A 25,025-nucleotide genomic window follows, 5' to 3' on the forward strand; every position below is an offset into this window, starting at 1 on the left:
CACATATTCAATCAAAAAGGCTTGCCCCCTGAGTCTGTCACAACTACCCCATTTAGATTCTAATCTTTCACCTAAGCTGTGTTTCCAGTTATCTATGGATAGTTCCATTTGGATGTCTAATATTAACTCTAACTAGACAAGTAGAACTCTGTATGGGACATGATGGCCCTTAAGTTATTTACTTTCTCAATCAGCTGATCTCTGTCATTACAGCTACCAGATCCAGGGCTACAAAAGCTGGAACTATATTTAATTTAATTTAATTCTTTCTTTCCTTGGCAAGGCAGTGGTATCAATGTGTCTCTGATTTTCTACTTGATAGTTCTGGGAATTCGGCCATCTCATTTAATATCTCTATACTTTGTTTATATCTAATGTGAGATACGTTTTTCATGTCCTTTTTTCATAATTCTTTTCTCTTTGTTTTTCTTTATTGTGACCTCTCATTCAAGGATTTCCCCCCTTTTCTTTCTCCTTTTGTGAAACCTCACTTCAGAATTACTGCGAAAGCCTTCATGGTTTTCTCCCTGCTTTCAATGGCCCTTTCCTCCACTGTGACTCTCACCATTGCCAGACCAATCCTACTAAAATAGGGCTGCCTGCTTGTTACTTTCCTCCTGACAAAAATCTCTTGAGTTCTTGGTTTCCTACTGCATCAAACCCAAAACCTGGTTGTCAGGGATTTCAAGAGTCTGATCTCACTTGGCAACAAGAACATACCACCTCTTTATGTGAGTCATACTCACACCTCTTTCTGTTGCATCGTTTCTCTTCTTAAGGGCCTATCCCAGTCTTTCACCCTATACTCTCGGTCTCGCCACAACTCCACACCTCTCAACTCCTGGAACATCCATCTTTGTTCAGGCCTGTGCTCCTCACTGAGGTCAGGATGCTTCAGTAGTGACTTGACTTCTGAACATAATTGCCAGTGTTCTTTCTGGGGCATCTGTCCATGGAGTCTTCTTTGGAGTTCCCCTCACATGTGCTCCTGGCTGTTATTTTGTGCTAATCCCATTGCAGTGGGACTGGCTTCATGAGCTGGCAATTGCTGCAGCTGCCCAGGGTCCCAAGCCCAGAAGGGCATCGCACTTGTTTTAATGTTTTACTCTTGCTGTCTTGAAATTCTCAATTATTTTTGAACAAGTAGCCTCACATTTTCACTTTGCATTGGGATCTACAAATTATGCAGCTATTCCTGCGTTACAACCTTAACACTTATTCAAATTGTATTTAGTTAACAGTTTTCCAGGAGCCATCATTATAGTTGGATTCCAAGTACCCTTCAAGCCTCCAGTTTCAATGCCAACAACTAAACTAAAAAGATTTTAAATATCATTCTCAATTATTACACACTATTTTCTACAGAATGATTTTATATTATCTTGCTTGAAGCTTCCATCAGTATTATTGAGTATGACTATGAAATGTTTGGCAGGGCTTGCATTGAAAACCACAATCACAGATTAGTCTTAGAGAATCTGATACTGCAGATCTAGTTGGGTTGACACTGGGGATGTTGTCTGTTATCTCAACCCCAAGAAGAGAAATTGCCTTCAGAAATCAGTGCTTAGGGGAGATTTGTGTCAAATTAATATGTTGTTAATTGATGACAAAAGTGATGATTGATCATGTTTTCATTGTAGCTCGGGTTGTTTAGATTTTCAGAGTCAAATTGTAAATCAAACTCTGTCTCCTCACTCTATCCTGGTTCTGATGCTCTAATTTTTATTTGATATATATATATATATCTCCATATTTTAGTTTTATTATATGTATTCATTTTAGCAATCTCAAATCTTACATGCCTGTCATATATAAGTGCTCAATAAATATTTGATGAATGAGTTAGGCATAGTACAAGCAGTATTCCATGATAAAATGCATTCCTAAAAATATGTGTCAAATACCAAAAAACAAATGATAATCTTCTCTGAAAACTGTAAAATGGTATTTGTTAATTACATTTTGACTTTTAGGCACAATCTTTGACCTCATATTATTGGCATTTATAAAAGCTCTTTGTTCGTTTTTATTTCAATTGACATAACCAGTTTAAGGCATCAGATTGAGACTGAGAAACCACCACTCCTACTTATTGCAATCCTTTTGCTTTGCATAAATTATAGTAAATTTATGATACCTAGACTTTAATCCTTTATAATTTTGTCTATACTTTCATTTAAAAGATACAAATAAAAGAAACAACAATCACTTGATTCTGTGCTATGCCACCCTCCAAAAACTCAACTATTGAAGGGTAAGCAGGTCTTAGATGATTAACTACTATGCAAATGATGAATTTGGACTATGAAAGGCTATTTAAGAGTGACTATACATAATCTTTGGAAGGGAGGTTACCTGAAAGTTGAGGAGCTCTATACAAATAATAAAGTTAAGGAAGAACATCACATCCTTTTCCCTCACCAAGCCCTCTTTGCCTTCCCTCTGAAAACTGTTCTTGCCATTTTCTCAACCTCAAGGTTCATTTAGATCTTAATTATTATTCATTCATTTTATCTTGGCTTGGTTGTGTTTCTCCAACTCAGATAAGTTCAGATATATATATATATGTATTCTACCACTTGGTACAGTGTTAGGTGTATGACTGTCTGGCTTTTTAATTTACTTTTTTTTTCCATAAGGAGAACAAATATGGACATGTGATGTATTAAAGAGATGGCCAAAAGGGATTCAGATCAATATGTGTAATGCTATCTGTGTGCCCTTACTGGGAGTGGTTAATAAGCTGGTCTGAATACAGTGCTAGTGCTTTTTGAATACAGTGAGGCATTCATATCTTTGTAGTACTGCTACTTGAATGCAACGGGGAGCTGGTCCAGTTCCTACATTTTCTAATACCTGCTTAAAATTATTACTCTGATAATCAAGAAGCTGGAATATGAGATTCATAAAAAATTCTTTATTCATTTTCTGAATATAGAAAAATTATCACATAATTTTAATACAAGGGAGTATATCAAAGGCAACTGATCAAACTGGAATGTTGTATTCAGAATAGCTCTGAAAATATTAGAAATGCTTATATTTGTAGTATTTTATACAAACGGTCTGTTTCATAAACATGTTGCTACTTATAGACAGCAAATGGAATCTAGTAATGTTCCTGATTAATTAACCAACAAGTTTAATTTATAGCAGGAAGCAAATGAGGAAGTTATTAACATTCAGGATACACCAAACAGAAAGTATAGGGATCTTTAATTCATGGGTGAATGAAGACAAAAGCAACATGTTGAACACAGCATTTTTCCTTTTAAAGTGATTTCGTTATCATATATTATTAAGTTGATACATAGTACAGAGATTTTGCTCAAATCTCTGGGTCCCATCAGCCTCTACTGCATCTTTTAGTAAAACACACACACACACACACACACACACACACCACACACACACAGATACATATATACATGTTGTGTAAAGAGTTGGTATAGAAAAGGTCATCTAAGATAAAATATCCTCCCCATTCATTATGATAGCTTCATTACATCTATTTTCTTGGTGGAAAGATTTTCTGTTTGGGAAAAAAAGCTTAATACTTTTCTGATTAAGCTTATATAAAAAACACTGCCACATTTATATTTAATGCAGCTAAAAGAAGATTTCATGCCTGTTCTCCCAGTGAATGGTTCTATTCTGCCAGATTTGTACCAGAGATAATAATAGGCTTGATTTGTATTGTATTTAAAAAAATCATCAAAGCATTTTCACATCTCTTCTCTCATTTGAGCTTTTCTACTGTCCTGTAAGACTGGTTAAGTGTGTGTCCTAATCCATCTTTAACAAAGGGGGAAATTGAGGCACAGAGAGGTTATGTGACATGTCAGAAGACATGCTCTAAGTTAGTAACAGTCCTAGAGGTCATGTACTATGACTGTCTTTCTCCGCTTCTAGAATATAAAGACCACTCTTGAGCATACATTCAGTTATGTATTCATACAGAGAGGTGCAAAACAAAAATCATCCAAATTTTAAAGTATGTATGCTGGAACTTCATACCTAGAGATTCCAATTTAGATTAGATGTTATTCCTTAACATATCTATTTTTAATGTGATATGTGTACGACTTTGAATCTGGTCAACAAGCACTGTTGGACCTTTATTCATTCAATCATCCAATATTCTCTGTGAATTTTGCCTTCTGTAATTTGCTTGTCTTCCAAACAGGTTGTTACACTTTATCAACTTTGTTAGTCATTTCATTACGGTATATTTTTGTTGAAGTAGTAAAATGCATTGCTCTTTTTCTTATGTCTCACATTGAAATATATTCCTTCAGTTCAAATTTAAAAAACAATATACAATTGCACAACAAAAAGAACCAACCCCCTTCAAAGAAAACTACTACATTCTTCACAACAAAATAAAATCAGTATATAGAAGAGAATATATAAATGAATATAAATCACAGGACATGTTGATCATAACACATAAATTATAAATACAAATAAAAGGAACATGATGTTTCAATTCTACAATTTGTAAAAGTAGAACAATTTGATAAGCAGCATTGTTGAAAATGAGGAGAATTGGTCACATTTATATAATGTTGGAGAAAGTATTGTTGATACAATGTCTTTGGCATGGAGATTGGCAATATTTCTCAAAAGTAAAATGTATGTTCTTTTTGTCCTAGAAATACTGTTTCTCAGGTATAGATAAATCTGTGCGATATGGATGTTTAAGAATATATATCACAGCATTGTCTATAATAAGAATAAAAGGAGGCCATCTAAATGCCTGTTCATAGATAAGTAGCTAAATAAATTATGGTACATGTATAAAAAGAATTATGATGTCTCTATAAAAAAGAATAAGCAAAATTTATATATACTTATATAGAATAGTTTCCAAGGTATATTAGGGCTACTACATTTTAATTAAAGGTATATATTATGTTTCTCATTGAGTTTAGAATGACGTATAAAGGAAGAAGGAATATGTACATGCTTGTATGTACACAGACAGTAGTGTAAAGTTAAAGAAGCTATTAACTGATGCATTTGAAAAGGAAAACTAGAAGTTTGAGGTGGGAAGAAAACTAAATTAGTACTAGATACATCTGTATCATTCAAACATTTTGCTAATATTTGTATTTGCTAATTTTCAAAAAGGACTAGACGACTGAAAATCAAAAACTTTAGTACTGAAAATAGTAATCAGAAAATAGCATAAACTTTAATTTGTAAAATAGATATTTTCCAGTTTAGCTTGCATTTCTATTATCATTTAATCATATACAACTGATATAACAGATCTAATTATGTTTTCCTCAAGATCAAACATATTTCTAAGATGATCCTATAATTTATTTTCCAAAGAAATGTAATTATGAGTTTGAAAAACATGTTATCATTTTCAGTCCATACTTCTCCAGTCGAGTCCTGTCAATTATGGGGTTTTGATTGAGACATAGGGTTTCAAAATCAGAGTATGTCAGAACTATGAGGGATCCCAGATATTTTATTACTCAATCTTGGTTCAGGAATGAAATGTGGATCCAATAGGATATTTTTTCTCCCAAATTAGTACATTTCATTCACATAGTGAAAGTTAGGATTGAGTTAAAATAAAAATTAATGCTAAGTAACAGTGAGAGTCAGGTAAGATGAGTTTTTTGAACCAACTCTATATCATGTTGCTGTCAGTCTTTGGACAAGTCTCTTGTCCTCTCTGTGATCCAGTTCTTGCAACTTAGAAATGATTGCTTGAAACCGATGCAAAAGCTATTTGCATTTATTCCACATTTACTGCAAATGATTGTGAAATTCACTTGTTAACTCAGGAATTTATTAACTTTATCACTCTCTGGACTTGCAACCACCCTAGTTTTCCAAAGTTCCTGGATCTACATAAATGCTCCCATCTTTCAAGCTAGCTTAAATCAAATTAACATTATTTAAGCAATTACTCTGAGTAGGGCATTTTGTGAGTTCTTATAAACATTTTGCTAGGTAAAGAAGTCCCATTTTCTCAAATTCTTCAAACACAGTTAAAACCCATCTAAACTTTTATTTTTTTGATTACTTATAGCACAAATTGTCCAAGTCACAACATGCTCTTTTGTTCTTTCATTGCTTATTCCACCGACAGAAGTTTCATATTTTCCATCGCTTCTATCTAATTAGCCATTGTCATTTTAACAGTAGTTTCAGAATAAAATTGAATGAAAACAGATATTTTAGACTTAAAGGAACCTTCCAAATTGTAATTCAGACCAAATATTGAATTCTCAGTCACCGAGAAGTTGTAGTTGAAAGAAGATGAAAGAGTCAGCAGAATGTAGAAATTGAACCATCCCTCAACAATCCAGATCCTTCTGTTTATGCACCTTCATGAGACAAATCTAACACCCAAACAAATAACTGGATCTGGAATTATCAATGCTAATAACTTTTTCCATTCACAAGGAAAACCAAGGTCTAACTCTAATTCATTTTCATATTTTTGAGTAGAAAAATTTGTTCCCCCAGATTCCTTGGCAGACGTATGGCAAATCCCCTATACAAACCAACTTTCATTTGCAAAGTGAAACCAACTTCCTTAGATTATACAATTTTTTTTCTTCAATGTTTCCAGAAAAGAAAATTGGTTCCAATAAATAGGGAGTGAGAAAATATCTGAAATATGTAATTTAAAGAATATCTAGCCTGGGTTCAAATAAATTTAATGATTGGAGTATAAACATTTAGATTCATTTTCTTAAAGTGAGGTCATTACAAATTAAAAAACATCATCTTTATATAATCCCTAAGAGTCCATGAGTAAAAATTGCTGTTTAATATGTTTTTCTAAGATCTCATAAATGAAATCTATTATTAAATATCAATATTCTTAATAGTTTAAAACATTCAAATTTCATAATGATTACATTTAAACCTCATATTAATTAGCTATATTGAGAGCCCAAAACTAATTTTTTTTTTTCCTGCAGGCAGAATTCACAGCCATGCGGGAGCAGTACATGCGAGGTGGGGAAGGCTTCATCATCTGCTACTCCGTCACTGACCGTCAATCATTTCAGGAGGCAGCCAAGTTTAAAGAGCTCATTTTTCAGGTCCGCCACACCTATGAAATTCCCCTGGTGCTGGTGGGTAACAAAATTGATCTGGAACAGTTCCGCCAGGTGAGTGCCAATTTTATCTGGTAGCTTCTGTCTTTTGCTCTGAGGATGCATAGTACAAAATATGACTGCTTTCCCAGGTTCACACTGAAAATTATGAGAAAGAAATTATGCACATGATTTTTCTAATAAGTCATGGTGGTCCCATGGTAAATTGTGTTGGCCTCCATAATATTTCACCACATATGCTATTTTGCAGAGTGCCCTTACTAGTGCCCCATCCCCTGGGATCTGGGATTATATACTGAATACAGTAGAAATGATTCTTGTTGACTTCTGAAGTGTAGCCTTAAGATTTCTGCAGTTTCTGCCATTGCCACTTGAACTGCTCACCCTTGAGTTCAAGTAAAGAAGCCCAAGCTAACCATGAGAAGATAGTCATGTGGACAAAATGAGATTCAGGCTCACAGCTGTCCCTGCCAAGACACTACACATGTGGGCAAAGCCACTTTGCATGTTTCAGCACCAGCCACCATGTAACTGTAACCTCATAAGATAGCCAGCCAATCCACATGGAACACGAATATCTCCCAGGTAAGCCTTGTCTGGATTTCCGACCTAGAGAATCAGTGGCAAATAAAATGAAATTGTTTATGCTACCATGTTTTGGGAGTAATTTTTCATGCAGCAATAGATGATCAAAACAGAATCTTTCCCTCCTTCCAGAATTAGAACAAGCCACTATTTCTCAGGTTGCATCAGAAATTACTTTTATATACCATCCATTTCCTTCAGGCTGCATCTGCTATATCAATGTGATCAACAGACAGTCTCAAAACTTCTCCGAACAAACAAAATTTATAAGGAAGAAACTATGGCTAGCTTAGATTGGGATCCATTACCATAACTTACATAGTTCATTGATTATATTTTCTTCTCATCTGGTCAGACACTACTTCTTGGGCAATAACAGATGGCCGAACTGTGATGGCTTCCTCCCTGAGATCTCAAGATAGTAATGATAAATCAGTTGCCCTGGTTCAAGAATCAGGCAAATCATATCACAATTCCATTCCCATGAATCACATTGTACAAAGTAACATTACTGAGAAGTGGCATGTAAATCAAATTTTGTAAATCTAATTTTCTAAATTGAGTTGCTTTGTTATAAATTGAGATGCTTCATCTTTCTTTTCATTGACCTTAAATTTGAACTGGCTTTCAATAGTTCATGTTATTCCAGTTAATGATTTATCGTTAGCCTATTTAAATTAGTCAACTAGTAAAACCTTTTACTAACGTAGGAATCTCCACTAAAACAAATAGTTGTCTCCTATCTTAAGGGTATTGTAAATATGGATTTTCATGCTTAATATGTTTTAAGTTTTCTTAAATTGAAAAGATCTCACACAGAGTCCATGTTTACAAGTTGATGTTTAACAGGGAATATATTTCTATGATTTAGTGCAATGCATTTTTGTGGTGATATTTTTGTATATTTTACTTGAGAATCTAAGCATCTTAAAATGGCAGCTAATTATTGTTTTAGGAACTGTAATATTTGTTCATCTCCTCTGCAACTGTTCTGCTGTCTTACTTTGTTGTTTCTCTTTCTCCAAAGACATGTTCAGAATGATATGGTTGCATTTCTATGGGTTAAGAATTCAAGTTTATCTCATCAGTTAAATAGAATCTATTTTAGATACTTGGCAGAAAGGAAGAAAGTTGGAGGCTTAGTAGCTGAACCTTTCCTATACTCCTCTGAAGAGTGCTAATGCTTTACTTTTCTTAGGGCCTCTAGGAACTAGTGTGACAAAGCACCCTAAATGTGCCACCAAGTGATCATATGCCCATTTTTGTTGCACTTCTAAGAATTCCTGGAGTACAAAAACCTCTGACAGGGTTTCAGTTAGGAAAGCTATAAGTGACTCTGAAAAGCTAGTGAATTTGAAAACATTCAGGAAACATTTTTTCAGGCCAAAAATCAACTAAACTTTCTCTACAATGATTGCTCTTCATGACTCCAAAGCTGGCTGACATTTACTTTTCCCTCACTCTCCAGGCCCTGTCTTACCAGGCTCAAAGGTGATACTTAGGATCTCACAAAGGCATGTTTATCAGAACCCCTATCCCAGCCTGGATAATTAGCTGCTCCTTTCAGATTAGCAGTGAAGTGAATCACAAGCATTACAAATGTCACTGAAATAAAAACCCAGGAAAAGATACTAAGTTGAGTAACTTTGCAGATTTGATAGTCTTTTCCTTGTAGATAAAAGCAAGTACTGTAAACAAGATAGTCACAGAAAGTGCAAAAACCATGAAAACACAAATTGCAGTCTTTGTAAAAATGTTTGTGTATCACTGTCTCCAGTAATGAAGTGTTGATGTAAAAATCTGGCTTCTGGCTGTGGTTGTGATAGCAATAATTATTCTTAAAACTGCAGAGTGGTTTCTTCTGAGCAAAATGATTTCAATTCACACTTTTATCTTGTAACTGCTCTGTGTATTTGTAAACCAAGCATTTGAAGACTGAGGACATTTGACAAATAAATATATTGATAGCAATTGACTTTACTAAACTATCGCAGCTAGTGACAAAATTAAGACTAAAACACTATCACATTGTACTCTTTTTGTTCATCAATATCTGAAAGGTTAGGTTTCTATTTCTTCATGTAAAAAAAAAAGCAAACTCAAAAGAAAAATAAAGATGCTGACACCTAGATGGTTTGCAGCTCAAAAGAATTCTGTGAGAATTCCTAGAGTTATAAAGTTAAACTCTCCAAGGTGAAATTACGCTGGTGCTATTGTTTAGTGGTGAGAGGCAAAGGAGTAGGATTCTCACTAAGCAATTCTTATTCCTTATCAGCCTACACTGAAAGAGTTTGGAAGGGAAGAATTCTGATGGTTGAAGCTGCTTCTTTTCATATTTGGTAAGAATAGGTGCCTATATTCTTAATGCATTTTGGGAAATCCCAGGGCCCTTTCTAAAAAAGATAAAAAATAAATGAAAAGACAATGAGTTTTAATGTATTATGTGTTTATCATTATTCACCTCCTTGAGCTTTAATGTGGAAGGATTCAAAGGATAGTATTTAATCTGTGAAAAATATTGATTTTGATGGTGATATTACTGATGATACATTTAGTGTTTTCAAGGCTCTGTGCTGGGCACGTTACACACATGATTTTATTTAATCCTCACCACAAGACCAGGAAGTAGTCTCCTTTGTACCTATTTACATATGAGTCAAGTGAATCTCTAATACATTCAATAACTTGTTCAAGGTCACACAGCTAGTTAGAGTTGAGAGACAAAACCCAGTGTGTTCTGACTTAAAATCTCACTATGTCTTATGGTTGGCCTACAAACCATTGCCATTTTATCATGAATTTATTTGTTTATATCAGCTTCAAGATACTAGCATGCTTCTCAGAGCAATAGCATCTTATGGACAAGGAGGAGCAGGAAGAATCAGGATAATAATTCTTTGGGTTTGGAGTGGGCAGTTCCAGGCCATGGACAAGCAAGCAGTAGCCCAAAGTTGGTTTCCTTATCCTTTTGGTGAGAGGAAAAATAAAAGTAAGGAAATGGGTTTCAAAATTACTGTAAAGTTCTGTTTTATAACAGCCAAAAAATTCTGTCCAAAGTTTATCCAGACTATTCTAAAGCCTGTCTTAATTCCTGAACAACGTTAGGTCCTTGAGCTCCCATGCTCTTTGTCCCTATTCATGCAGGCTTCTGTCTTCCCGCTGGAGAGTAGAAGGAGACAGTCCTGGATTTCTCTTTTTCCAAAATCCTGAACGGCTGTGCAAAGTAGAAGTAGTCTATGAATGAAGGAAGTTTCAGGGATTTGGGAGCTAGATTAGAAAGTTTTACATCAATTGCAGACCACAAACTTTTTTTTTTTTTGAGATGGAGTCTCGCTCTGTCGCCCAGGCTAGAGTGCAGTGGTACAATCTCCGCTCACTGCAACTTCCACCTCCCAGGTTCAAGTGATTCTCCTGCCTCAGCCTCCCACGTAGCTGGGATTACAGGTGCCCACCACTATGCCCAGCTAATTTTTGTATTTTTAGTAGAGACGTGGTTTCACTATGTTGGCCAGGCTGGTCTCGAACTCCTGACCTCAGGTGATCCTCCAGCCTCGGCCGCCCAAAGTGCTGGGATTACAGGCATAAGCCACTGCGCCTGGCTAAACTGTTTTATCCTGAAGATATCCTGAAGATAGACAAACCTTTCGGTACCAACAGCGTAATTGCAGCTTGATTCTCAGCTTTAGGCCTTGAAGCTCTGCTTCCCACAGTCTACATAACTCTTGAAGTACTGAGTTGAAATCATGAAAGGCCTTTATTTATTCTTTAGTGAGATATCTAATTAAAATAGTTTCATTTCTTTACTTAGAGGGGTATTTGGAACCATGTGAATTAGGAATTACTGGATTAAAAAAGCATAATATCTATTCAGAGTTCTATCAAGCATCTACTTATCTTTGGAGGGTGGTGATGGTTTTGGAATATAGTAAAGGCATGAGTAATCCAGTCCCTGTCCTCAAGAACTTTCTATTCTCCTCAGGATCTGTGCCTATGATGTAGGGAGAAAGCCCCCCTTAAACAATACAATTAAATGTTGAACAATATAGCACATTTCCTAGGTGCAGTGCTTTTTGAAAACCAGGAGAGACCCATGTGGGTAGCACATTTGAAGAACGAAGATACTGAATGAATGAATGAATATCTTGACCAAGTAAGAAAGATAAGGTGAACGGTGACAGTTATTTTAGGAAGGACCGAAAAGGATCAATCTAGAGAGGAAGAAAGAAACCTTGGGTCTTATGAGTGTACACAAGCAGTAGAGTGATCAGTGGGAAACTTGGAAGATCAGTCTGCCTAGTACACACATATCAAGCATCCTAAGCATAATTTCATAGTGTCTCCCTTGTAGACACATTTAATCAAAGACAAAACATAAATATATAGCAGAGCATATTGGATATAGTGTAAAGTAGTAATTAATTGCAAATACCGCTCAAACTTAAAAAAATAAGAGTAGTGCTTAATTATCTTTCATCATCAGTGCATTGGAAAATTTATATAAACATATTTTCTAAATGATGAGGGCTTATTTTTTGAAGAGAAAAAAAAGTTCGGTAATTTACTCATTATTTTGGGATAGATAGCCAAATTCACTTAACAATTAATTAGCCCTATTTATCTTTTCCATAGCATTTTGTAATATGTTATTTAATTTAATTAAATAAATGTGAATGTATTAACTCCAATTGAGACAGAAAACAAAACAAAATAAAACAAAGCTTAGAGTTTCACATGATTTATCCAAACTGGTTGGTTGTAGAACTGGAATTTGAATTACCTTAGCTTACACATACATGTTTTCACTATTGTCATTTTTTAAATTTAATTCATTTTCCCAGTGGGTAACAAGCACTCTTTCAGAATCTGGGAGTACACAGATGAACTTGACAGCTAATATCTCTATATGCAATAATGTGAAGTTACAGTGGAGGAGACAGACAATGAGCAATTTGAGTACAGTTATGTGCATTCTAACTGCACATTGCAAAAATGGTACTAGGAATAAAATTATACACACTCAAATATGCATGCATACATACACACATGTGTACACAATTCTGAGCAGTGAAAAGAGCAAAGGAGGTAAATGAAGCAAGGGAAGGCGTTGGCATGTGGAGTTTAAGAATCAGAACTGTATTTTCTCTAGGATGGTCAAGATGGCCTCTCTAAAAAGACAGCATTGAGCACAACTCTGGACTGTGGGGAGGATTTGGGTGAAGAGCATTCCAGACAGAACAAATAGCACTTGCAAAATCTTCACAATTGGATTTAGCTTAGCATATTTGAAAGCCATAATAGCTGGTTGAGGAGGCAGGGTCAGGTTTTATAGAGCTAAAAAGTTCTTTGGTAAGAGTTTGGATTTTATTTAAATTAGAACAACAATTGTTTAAAACATTTGAGCAGAATTGTGGTATGAATACATTTCTATTTAGTCAGTCTTGACATTGGTTGAAGCAACCATGAAGCAGCGAGATGCATTTGGAGGCTCTTTCAGTCATCAGAATGAGAAATGATAGTAGCTTGAGTGAAAGGGATAGTGCTTGCTGACTGTTCACAAATTCCATACTCATACTGCACACTGACAGGATGGCAAGTGACAAGATTACAGTGAGGTTTACAGACCTTTCGTGTAGCAACAAATTCTTCTACATTCCTCAGTGATACCTGAGGTCATTACTGCATTATCACACAATCCAGTGGGTGTCCATGATGGAGTCCTCATGACATTGTTAAGAAGTGTAAGCAGCATACAGAAACTAACAGATTATGTAGTTGAAAGAATCAGATAGTCCTGGGTTTGAATTGTTACTCGGATGATTACTGTGTCCTTGGATGAATCAGTGACAGACACTGATTTGTACCTAAGTTCTTCAGAGAAGTACTTCTTATCCAGCACAGGAGTAGGAAGATATAATTCATAGATAGCTTCCAGCCATTAAGTGCTTAAAGGGTCAGCCTCAGCTACATAGAGCCTCCTTGCTTGATGTCACACTGTTTCTGGGGAAACTCATTTCCAGTTAAGTGTAGGCATACATTTCCAGCCATTTCAGCCCAATGTGAGATACTGACAGGCAAATCTTGCTAGGGAGCCCCCACTAGTTTGGTAAAGACTCTGTTGGGCTTGCATTAACGTTCAACTTCTCCCTCTGCTCAACCCTGCCTCCTTCTCCTTCCTTTCACAAATGTTGATTCCTAATAAATATCTTGTGCTTCAGACTCTGTCTCAGTGTCTACTTCTGTAAAATAGGATGATAATATCTCTGTCATTGTTTTTTGGGTGGGACAGATGAGATAATGTCAGTAGATTATCTAGCACAGTGTATGTCACAGAGTAGTGCCTCAATAAATACTGGGTGCTACTATCCCTATCCCTCATCTGGATTATTGTAATAGTCTTTGGGTTATTATTCTTCTAATATGCTCTCTTACAAATTAGAAAGTAGCTAATCAAGTGCATACGAATTGTGTGAAAAGTAACAGTAACTAATCTGGGTGAAGGCCTAGGGAGCTTTCTGATACAGGCTTCAGCACATGGATTTTGCAAAATTAAATTTGAAATTATTTCCCACTTTTTCAGCTGTAAAACAGAGTAGCAATTCTTTAATAACTGAAATATGCCTAAGAGAGCCTTGAAGAAATTACTGCCTTTTTGCATAGTTTATGAGCTAAGTAAAGGCGAGTAATCTGGAGATAGACAACAGACACATACAAAAGATTACTGGCCATTCCAGAAAAGCTAAACTAACTTTTAAATGTATGGAAAAACTCATCTTGGATGAGAACTGTGGTTCTCAAAATGTTGTCCCCAAACCAGAAGAGATAGTACCACCTGTGATCTTCATTAGAAATACTAATTATCAGACCCCATCCTAGTTCTGGTAAATCAGAAACTCTGTGGGTAGGGCACAGCAATCTATTTTAACAAATTAGCTGGGTGATTCTAGAGTATAGTATGCTAAAGTTAGAGAGCCAGTGGCCTAGAATATAAAATGAAGTAAATGAAGGATAATTTTATTTTGGGACACTATAAGAGCATAGAACCTACAAGTGTTTTAAAGGCCTTAAATGAAATATTTGAGACCTAAAAGAAAAAATATATATACACATATAGTGTAATATATATATAATAATAATACATGTATATATACTATATATGCGCATATATACAAATATATGTATATATATAGATGCATATATACAAATGTTTAAAATATAAAATAGCGTTTATGTTAAAAACAACAATGTTGAAAGTGTTACAGATTTAATCTAGTTTTTAGGCAAATTTGTCATTTAGAAAAATCTAAATTTCACCATTTATGTTGCACATCTACACCTAAATAGACTTCCAGTTGATAGTTTCATGTTTCATTGGAACAGAGCCTGTGTTCCCTCAGATTGAACTGACATTGTAACTGTTTGCTTTCCTTCTTTATTTAAATTGTCTTACACTGAATTGTTTGGTTTTCATGGATCATTGACTGCATTTGTAAAATTGACAAGCCAGAAAAGGCTTTGGGAAATAAGCTTGTTTCTTTTTAAGGAAAAGAAAAAAGCAAAGCTGTTGGGGAATTGGATTGGTTCCTTGAAATGAAATCCAATATTACAATACCACTCTTAACTAACCTTTTGTAATTTTTAAAACCAATCACTTCAAAGAGGTGCCAAAAAGGAAGTAAATACTGAGTGAGTAAAGTTTTTTAAATTTTTTATTACCCTACATAAGATTTCAGGTCTCTATACCCTTTCCCAGGTATCCTTGCCTGCCCAAACCCTAACATTTGTGGAAAATTTCCTCAACACTCAGCAGTTAGGCTCTGGCTGTACTCAATAATCAAGTGTATGGGGGGCGGGGTGTGTAATTATATGTATAAATGTAGGTGCATTAGATAATTCAAGACAATACCGTAAATCCAAATGAATGATATCCATAGACTGAACTACAGATACTCAGAATCAGGAGCACTAGCTGTGTGTTCATGGAGTACTATTATTTTTTTTTTTTTACTTTAACTCAACCACATGCTTAGGGAATTACATAATTCAGCTTTTACAGATTGTTTATTTAGAAATAATTACAGATCCACAAGAAGTTACAAACAAATGTGTATAAAAACCCTGTGCATCCTTCTCTTAACATTCCCAATGTTAACATCTTATGCAACTCTTGAATAATATGAAGAACAATAAAGTGACATTGATTCAATCCACAAAGCTCGTTCATATTTCACCAGTTATACATGTACTCATGCATGTGTGTATGTGTATAATTTGATGCAATTATGTCACATGTGTAGCCTGCTTAACCACCAGCATAATCAAGACACTCAACTCTGCCATTACTCTGAGGCCCATCGTGTTGCTCCTTCTCCATCCCCTTCCTATCCCAACCCCTAACTACTAGTTGGGAACTAGTCTACTACCTCATTTTTCATCTATATAATTATTTTATTTTTTGATTATTATATGAACAAAATGAGTTAATATGCATTCTTTTGAGATTGTTTTTCACTCAGCATTATTTCCTGAATTATATCCAAGTTTTTGTTATCAGTAGCATGTTTCTTTTTATTACTAAATAGCATTCGGATTTGGATATATCACAATTTGTTTATTCACCTTTTCAGGGACATTTGGGTAATTTCCACTTTGGTGCTATTATGAAGAAAGCTGCTATGGGCATTCACACACAAGTTTCTGTGTGAACATAAGCTTTTAATTCTCTGGAATAAATGCCCAAGAGCACAATTGCTAGATCTTATGATAAGTCCATTTTGGTTTTGAAAGGAAATGCTGAAGTATTTTCCAGAATGCCTCTATTATTTTATAGTCTCACCCTTGCCAGCATTAGATATTATCACTAGTTTTCATTTTAGTCATTTGGATCAGCGTATAGTGATATCTCATTATGATTTTAATTTGCATTATTCTAATGACTAATGATATTGAACATATTTTCATGAGTGTATTTGTCATCTGAATATCCTCTACAGTTAAGTATCTGTACATGCTTCTGACAATTTTCTTTTCTTATTTACCTTTTTAATTGACAAGGAAAATTATATATATTTATCAGGTACAACATGATGTTTTGTAAAATTATACATGGTGAAATGGCTAAATTGAACTAGTTAACATATGCATTACCTTACATACTTATTTTTTGTGGTGAGAACACTTAAAATCTACTCTTGGTTATTTACAAGGAATTGCACATTGTTATAACTACAGCCACCATGTTGCAGAATAGATCACTTGTCCTTATTACTCCTAACTAGCCAAAATGTTGTATCCTTTGACCATCTTACCAACCCCTCCCTGCAGTCCCTAGTAACCACCTTTTTACTCTTTCTGTGAACCCAACTTGTTTAGATTCCATGTATAAGTGAAATAATTAAGTATTTGTCTTTCTGTTCCTGGCTTATTTCGCCTAAGATAATGCTTATTTTCATTTTCGTTGTGTCCATTGACTATTTTCTTGTTGGATTGTTTTTTTTTTTAAGTTTGAGTTATGAGAGTTCTTTGCATATTCTGGATTCCAACCCTTTGTAGATATGTGACTTGGAAATATTTGGTTCTAGTCAGTAGTTTGTCTTTTAATGGGATCTTTTACAGAGTAAAAGTTTTACGTTTTGATGAACTCAATGTATTGATGTTTTCCCTCTTATGAATTGTGGTTTTGGTATCAAATCTCAGAACACTGCCTAGTCGTAGGTACCCATGAGTTTCTCCTATGTTCTTTTCTAAAAATTCTATCATTTTGTTTCACATTTATACCAATTATCCATTTTGAAAATTATTTTTGTATAAAGTGGTTTTTTTTTGGCTGATGGATGGTTAATTGCTCCAGCATCATTTATTGAAGAGTCTTTTCCTTCTTTATTGAAATGCTTTTACAAGTTTATAAAAAATTAATTGGGCATATTCATGTGGAGTTATGTCTGCATGTTCTATTCTGTTCCTTTGATCCGTCTATCTTTCTGCCACTACCAGACTGACTTGATTAGTTCAGCATACATACATAAGTCTTAACATCAATAATTCCTCCCTCGTTTTTCTTCTTTTTAAAACATATTTTGTCTATTTTAATGCTTGATGTTTCTCTGTTAATTTTAGAGTAATTTTATGTTTACAAAGAACTGCAATGACATTTTGAAAGAAATTAAATTAAACCTATTGGTTAAATTATGTTGAATTGACATCTTTACTATGTTGAGTTTTCCAATCCATGAATATGTTTTTCCAAGTATTTAGCTCTTCTTTGATTTCTTCATCAACATTTTATAATTTTAATTATGCAAAAACTGTAGCTGTTAGATTCATACCTATATAATTTTCTTAGGAATAATGGAAATGGTATTATATTTTTGTTATTCATTTGTTTCCAATTATTTCTTATCTGTATGTTGAAATGCAATTGCATTTTGTGTATTCATCATGAGAGAAACTTATTAGTTCTTAAAGTATATTGTATATTACTTGGGATGTTTTATACAGACAAGCTTGTGATTTGTAAATAGAGAGTTTTAGTTCTTTCTTTCTCATCTGTATGTCTTTAATTTCCATTCCTTGCCTATTGCAGTGGCTAAAATTTCCAGGATCATTTCTGTAAGTGTAAGGAAAGACATCTTTGCCTTGTGTCCAATCTTAGAGGGAAAGCATTCAATTTTTCACCATTATGATGTTTGGTATAGTTTTTTTTATAGGTATTCTTTATAAGTTTGGGGACATTCATCTATATTCCTAATTTACTGAAAGTGAATTTTTTTTCATGAATGGGTATTTAATATGATTTTTCTGTAGTAAATGATATGATAAGTTTTTTTTCCTTGGCTTATTGAAATGGTGGACTACATTAATACATTTTGAATATTTAATTAGTCTCACATACCTGGAATAAGTCACATTTTATCATAGTGCATTATTATACATATATATTTTTCCATAATATTTTGATAAAATTTTGTTCAGAATTATTTTCATCTAAGTTAATCAGATATATTGGTCTACATTTTTTACATTTCATGTGATCCCTGTTGGGCTTGGGTATCAGTATAATACTGGCTTCATAATATGAATTAGGAAGTATTCCCTTTTCTGGTTTTGAAAGAAATTGTGTAAAATTTGTGTTAATTCTTTTTTGAATATTTGGTAAAATTTCCAGTGAAACCGTCTGGGCCTGGAAATTTCTTGAGCAGAAGTTTTTAAAATAAAAATTTGATTTCTTCAATAGTTATAGAACTATTCCATTTATCTATTTGATTTTGACTGAGTTTGAGGAGTTTGTGGTCTTCAAGAAGTTTATTCCTTCCACCTTACTGAATCGATGAGTGTAAAGTTATTCATAATATTTCCTTGTAATCATTTTTAAAATTTGTTTCAATAAAAATTTTTCATATATATATATAAGGCATATAACATAATGTTCTAAGATATGTATATATGATAAAATGGTTGCTGTAGTGAAACAAATTAACATATCCACTATCTTATGTAGTTACCCATGGATCTGTTGAGATGTCTTCTATTGCATTTCTGATTTTATGATTTAGGTCTTGTCTCAATTTATGTTTGTCAATCTTGCTAAAAGTTTACCAATTTTATTGATTTTTTTAAATGAGTTGGCTTTTAGTTTTATTAGTTTCCTATTCTCCTGTTTACAAATTCATTGATTTCTGATGTTATCTTTATTATTTTCTTCCTTCAGCTTGTTTTGAATTTATTTTGCTCTTCTTTATGTCTTCTTAAAAATATATTTTGTGTTTATTTTTATTCCACTCTATGTATTATTTTCCCTTGAAATTTCCTATTTGACCAATGCATTATTTAGGAGTATATTTTTAATTTGTAAGATGTTGAAAAATTTCCACCTGAGTTGCTGTTATTGCTATACTCTTCTTTGATACATTGTGGTCAGAGAACATACTCTGTGTGATTTTTTTTTTTTTTATTTGTTAAAGTTTGTTCTATTACCATGATATAGTCTATCTAGGTGAATGTTCCATGTAAGCTTGAAAAGAATATGTACTCTGCTGTAGATGGTTACAATGTTCTGTAAATGTCAGTAGATCTTGTTGTTTAATGTTTCATTATTCGCTATCCTTGCTGATTTCTATCAATTGTTAAAAATGGGATTTTGGAGTTTTTTTTTTTTTTTTGAGCGGAGTCTTGCTCAGCTGGAGTGCAGTGGCGCAATCTCGCTCACTGCAAGCTCTGCTCCGGGTTCACGCATTCTCCTGTTCAGCCTCCGAGTAGCTGGACTACAGGCGCCGGGGGATTGAACAATGAGAATCATGGAACAGGAAGGGAATCACATTCCAGGACTGTTGTGGGGGGGGGGGGGGGGACGGGTTAGGAGATATACCTAATGCTAATGACGATTAATGGTGCAGAATCAACATGGCACATGGATACATATGTCACAAACCTGCACATTGTGCACATGTACCCTAAAACCTAAACTATAATAAAAAAATTAAAAAAAAGGGATTTTGAAACCCATGTTATAATTATGGATTTCTTTCTCATTCTGTTCTATTGGTTTTTACTCTATGTATTTTGAAGTTCTCTTGTTTGGTCCAAACACATTTAGGATTGCTATATTCTTGGCAAATTAATCCATTTATAATTTTGTAATGTCCTTCATTGTGTGTAGTAATTTCGTTTGCTTTTAAGTCTCCTTGATCTGGTATTATTATAGTTGTTCCTTTTTAAAAATCAATGTTAGCCTGATATATCTTTTCTATCCTTTTGCTTTCAACTTATCTGTGTCATAATGAAACAGGAGAGTCTTCTGACCCCTCTTGGGACTTGCAACAGGAATGTGGCTCTACCACCATGTGCTCAAATCCCTTACTGGAAAGGGAGCAGGCAGATGGGCAGGTGCAGGAGCAAGGGCGAGCGCTTTTGGACCCTGGCCCCATGGTAGTGTCTAGGGGTGTGTTACAATTAATATCCTTTTAGCAGCTGCTGTCCACAGATGGCTAAATGTTAAACCAGCTCAGTGGAGAGTCAGATGACAGCCTTTTACACCCTGCCCTCTTGGTTCCTGGGTCCTTGTCCAGCATCCAGGAAGAATCAGGTCACTTGGACTTGAAGGATGGTGACTGTGGGGATTTTACTGAGTGATGGAGGTGGCTTCAGTGAGATGGATGGGAACCTGGAAAGGGGATGGAGTGGGAAGATGATCATCCCCTGGAGTATGGTCATCCTGCAGCCAACCTCTCCAACTGTCCCCAGCTGAACTCCTGTCAACATTCAGGTGCTCCTTTTCTTCTCTCCTCTGCCTCACCACTCTGCCACTCTGCCGCTTTGCCACTCTTCTGTTCCTCTGCTCATCTGCTCTTGGAGCCTGAGGATTCGGGTTTATATATGTACAGGTTAACGGGGTGTTGTGGGCCAAAATGCAACATTTGGGCAGGAAAACAGGAATGCCTGTTCCCATTTAGGGTTGTGGGTTTCCAGGCTTGAGAGTGGAGCCCTTGCCAGGAAACCACTCTCTTATACCCAGTATTTCCCTGCCTCCTGTCCGTATCAATAATGCTTGAAACAGATTTCTTACAGCCCACATATAAGTGGGTGGTGTTTGTTAATTCCACTATGCAAATCACTACCTTTTAATTGGTTTAGACTGTTACAATTAAATAATTATTGATAGTTTAGGGCCTATGTCTGCCTTTTTATTATTTGTTTTCTGTTTTCACTTTGTCTTTCTCAGTTGTCCATTGTTTGTCTGTATGTATCTTGGCCTAACTGTGGATAACTTGAAAATAGTTTTAGAATTCTATTTTGATGTATTTATGTTTTTCATTATAGCTGTTTATATAGTTTTCTTGGTAGTTGCCTGCTGGTGTCAATGTGTTACTGTTTCAAGTTAAGTATAAAAACCTTACTTCAGTGTAGGTCCCCTTAACCGCTTTCAGGTATAATTGTCTCAATCATTTCCTCTGCATACATAGAACACCATGTCAGATGGTGTTCGTCTTTTACTCCAAATATAAAATATAATTTTTAAACTCATGAAATGAAGGATGGTCTTCTTATGTTTACTGCAATTTTTACTCATTCTGTTGTTTACTTTCTAAAGATCCCACTCATCATCTTTTATAATTTTTTTTTTTTTTTAGTTTAGAGTTTCCTTCAGCCATTCTGTATTTTAAGAAAATAAAGTGTTTTATTGTATTAGGGTGATTTGATTTTTAGCTTTGCAAAATATAAACTTGAAAACTGGAGGATTTTAAAATGTATTCCAACAATCTTTAGGTATAGGTGGGTTTTGGTTACATGTTTATGTTCTTTAGTGGTGATTTCTGAGATTTATTGGACCTGCCACCTGAGAAAATAATTGTTTTTTTGAGAAAATAAATTGTTTTATTGTATTAGGGTGATTTGATTTTTAAATTTACAAAATATGAACTTCAAAACTGGAGGGTTTTTAAATGTATTCCAACAATTTTTGGGGTATAGGTGTGTTTTAGTTGCATGGTTATGTTCTTTAGTTGTAATATCTGAGATTTTAGTGGACCTGAGCAGTATACACTGTCCCCAGTGTGTACTCTTTTATTCCTCACCCTACTCCTAAAAGTCCAACCCCTGAGTCCTCAAAGTCCATTATATCACTCTTATGCCTTTGCGTCCTCATAGCTTAGCTCTCACTTACAAGTGAGAACGTATAATATTTGGTTTTGTATTCCTGAGTCATTTCACTTACAATAGTGGCCTCAAGCTCTGTCCAAGTTGCTGCAAAATACATTATTTCATTCCTTTTTATGGCTGAGTAGTATACCATGGTGTACATGTACAACATCTTCTTTATCCACTCAGTCAATGGGCAATTAGTTTGGTTCCATATCCTTGCAATTGTGAATTGTGATGCTATAAACATGTGTGGGTGTGTGTCTTTTTCATACAATGACTTCTTTTCCTTTGGATAGATACTCAATAGTGGGATTCCTGCATCAAAGGATAGTTCTAATTTTTGTTCTTTAAGGAATCACCATACAATTTTCCATAGTGGTTGTACTAATTTATTAGGTTGGAGCAAAAGTAATTGTGGTTTTTGCCATTTAAAACAATGGCAAAACCACAATTATTTTTGCACCGACTTACCTACCTATACATTCCCACCAGCAGTCCTATGGCTACTCTTTAATGATAAATCTGCTAGCAACAAATTCTTTCAATTTCCCTTCAACTGAGAATGTCTTTATTTCAGTATGAAGGATGATTTCACCAGATACATAATTTGGGATTGACTGCTCTTTCAGCACTTGATAAAACATATATCACTTCCTTCTGTCTTCCATGGATTCAGATGACAGATTCTGTCATTAAACTTACTTTTTCTTTATAGAAAATGCAGCAGTTTTCTCTGTTTTAATGATTTATTCTTTGTGTTTAGTTTTCAGGAGTTTAATTATAATGTGATTGGTGTAGTTTTAGGTTTAACCTAGTTGAGTTTTGCTCAGCTTCTTGAATCTGTAGCTTTATGTGTTTTGCCAAATTTGGGAGGTTTTCAGCCAATATTTATTTGACTACTTTCTTAGCTCTTCTCCATTTCTCTTCTTTATCAAAATTATGATGATGCTAATGTCAGATCTTTGTTATTGTCTTACAGATCCCTTGATCTCTGTTTATTTTTTCTTTTAGCCTATTTTCTCTTTGCTGTTCAGATTGAGTGAATTCTATTAATTTGTCTTCAATTTCACTGATTTTTTTCTGTCTTTTCCACTCTACTATTGAGAACATCTAGTGAAATTTTTGCTTGTTTTTTTCTTTGGTTATTTTGTTTTTCACTTCCATAATTTTTATTTGATTCTTTTTTATTTTTATATATTCTATTTATGTCCTGAGATTTTCCATGTCTTCTAAATTTGTTTTACAGTAAATTATAATGATTATTGAAGCATTTTATGACGGTTGCCTTAATTTTTTTTTTTTTTTGAGACTGGGTTTCACTCTGTCACCCACGCTGGAGTGCAGTGATGATCATAACTCACTACAACCTCTATATCTTGGGCTCAAGCAACCCACCTGACTCAGTCTCCCAGGTAGCTGGGACTACAGGCACATGCCATCACCCCTGACTAATTCTTAAAATTTTTATAGAGACAGGGTCTCACTACGTTACCCAGGCTGGTCTGGAACCCCTGGCCTCCAAGAATCCTCCTGCTTTGGCCTCCCAAAGCACTAGAATTACAGGCATGAGCCATCATGCCTGGCTAAAATCTTTAACAGATAATTCCAACATGTGGATAGTCTTGGTATTGGTATCAAATAATTGTCTTTTCTCATTCATATTGTGATTTTTTCTGGTTTTTGGTACCAGTGATTTTTATTGCATCCCAGACATTTTAGTCATTACATTAGGAGATGCATAATCCTATTTACATTTTCTGTTTTGGCAGGAAGTTGCTCTGTTTAGGGTTTTTATGTGAGTTCTGGACTACTTTTTGTGGGCTTTGGGTCCAATGATGATTTAGTTGTCCCTCTCCTTGCAATGCTTTCTAGTCTGTTTTGTTACTTGACGTCTTTGGGGCTTCCTGCTCAACCTCTGATGTTGTCTGCAGTGGTAATAGGAACTTTCCTAGTCCATTGGTGCCAGGAGGATGCAGGGTTCTGCTGATGCTGGCTCTGAGAGTGGGTTGTTCTGCCTGCTACTGCATTACATGTGAAGTAGAGACTGGAATGGCTGGAGTTTCTCTGCTGTTGTTACTCATGCAGGTCAGACCCCGGTTTATTATCTTTTATTCTTTTTTTTTTTTAATTATTCACGGTTGGGCCTGGTGGCTCATGCCTGTAATCCCAGCACTTTGGGAGGCCAAGGCGGGCAGATCACGAGGTCAGGAGTTCAAGACCAGCCTGGCCAACATGGTGAAACCCCTTCTCTACTAAAAAATACAAAAATTAGCTGGGCTTGGTGGCAGGCACTTATAATCCTAGCTACTCAGGAGGCTGACACAGGAGAATTGCTTGAAACCAGAAGTCGGAGAAGTTTCAGTGAGCCAAGATCGTGCCACTGCACTCTAGCCTGGGTGAAAGAGTGAAACTCAGTCTCAAAAAAAAAAAAGAATACATAAATAATAAATTATTATTCGCTTTTTAACTGACAGGTAAAAATTGTATATATTCATGATGTACAACATGATGTTTTAAAATTTGTTTACCCTATGGAATGGCTAAATAGAGTTAATTAACACATGTATTACTTCACAAATTTAGCATTTTCATGGTGAGAACACATAATCAACTTTCTTAGCAATTTTTAAGTATATAATATACTAACTAAAGTCACCATGTTGTACAATAGATCTCTTGAACTTATTTCTCCTATCTGAAATTTTGTATCCA

General features: G+C 34.8%; 1 protein-coding gene across 2 annotated transcripts in view; it reads left to right on the forward strand.

Annotated features, from left to right (window-relative positions):
- RIT2 (Ras like without CAAX 2) overlaps positions 1-25,025 on the forward strand; it is a 383,617-nt gene that overhangs the window by 187,689 nt on the left and 170,903 nt on the right. For both annotated transcript variants that reach the window (XM_030810507.1, XM_003267563.3), the window contains one exon: positions 6,957-7,148. In XM_030810507.1, coding sequence (XP_030666367.1) covers positions 6,957-7,148 — 192 coding nt within the window. The remainder of the gene's footprint in view (positions 1-6,956; positions 7,149-25,025) is intronic.

This window comes from Nomascus leucogenys, chromosome 4, assembly GCF_006542625.1.
Source record: "Nomascus leucogenys isolate Asia chromosome 4, Asia_NLE_v1, whole genome shotgun sequence".
NCBI lineage: Eukaryota > Metazoa > Chordata > Mammalia > Primates > Hylobatidae > Nomascus > Nomascus leucogenys.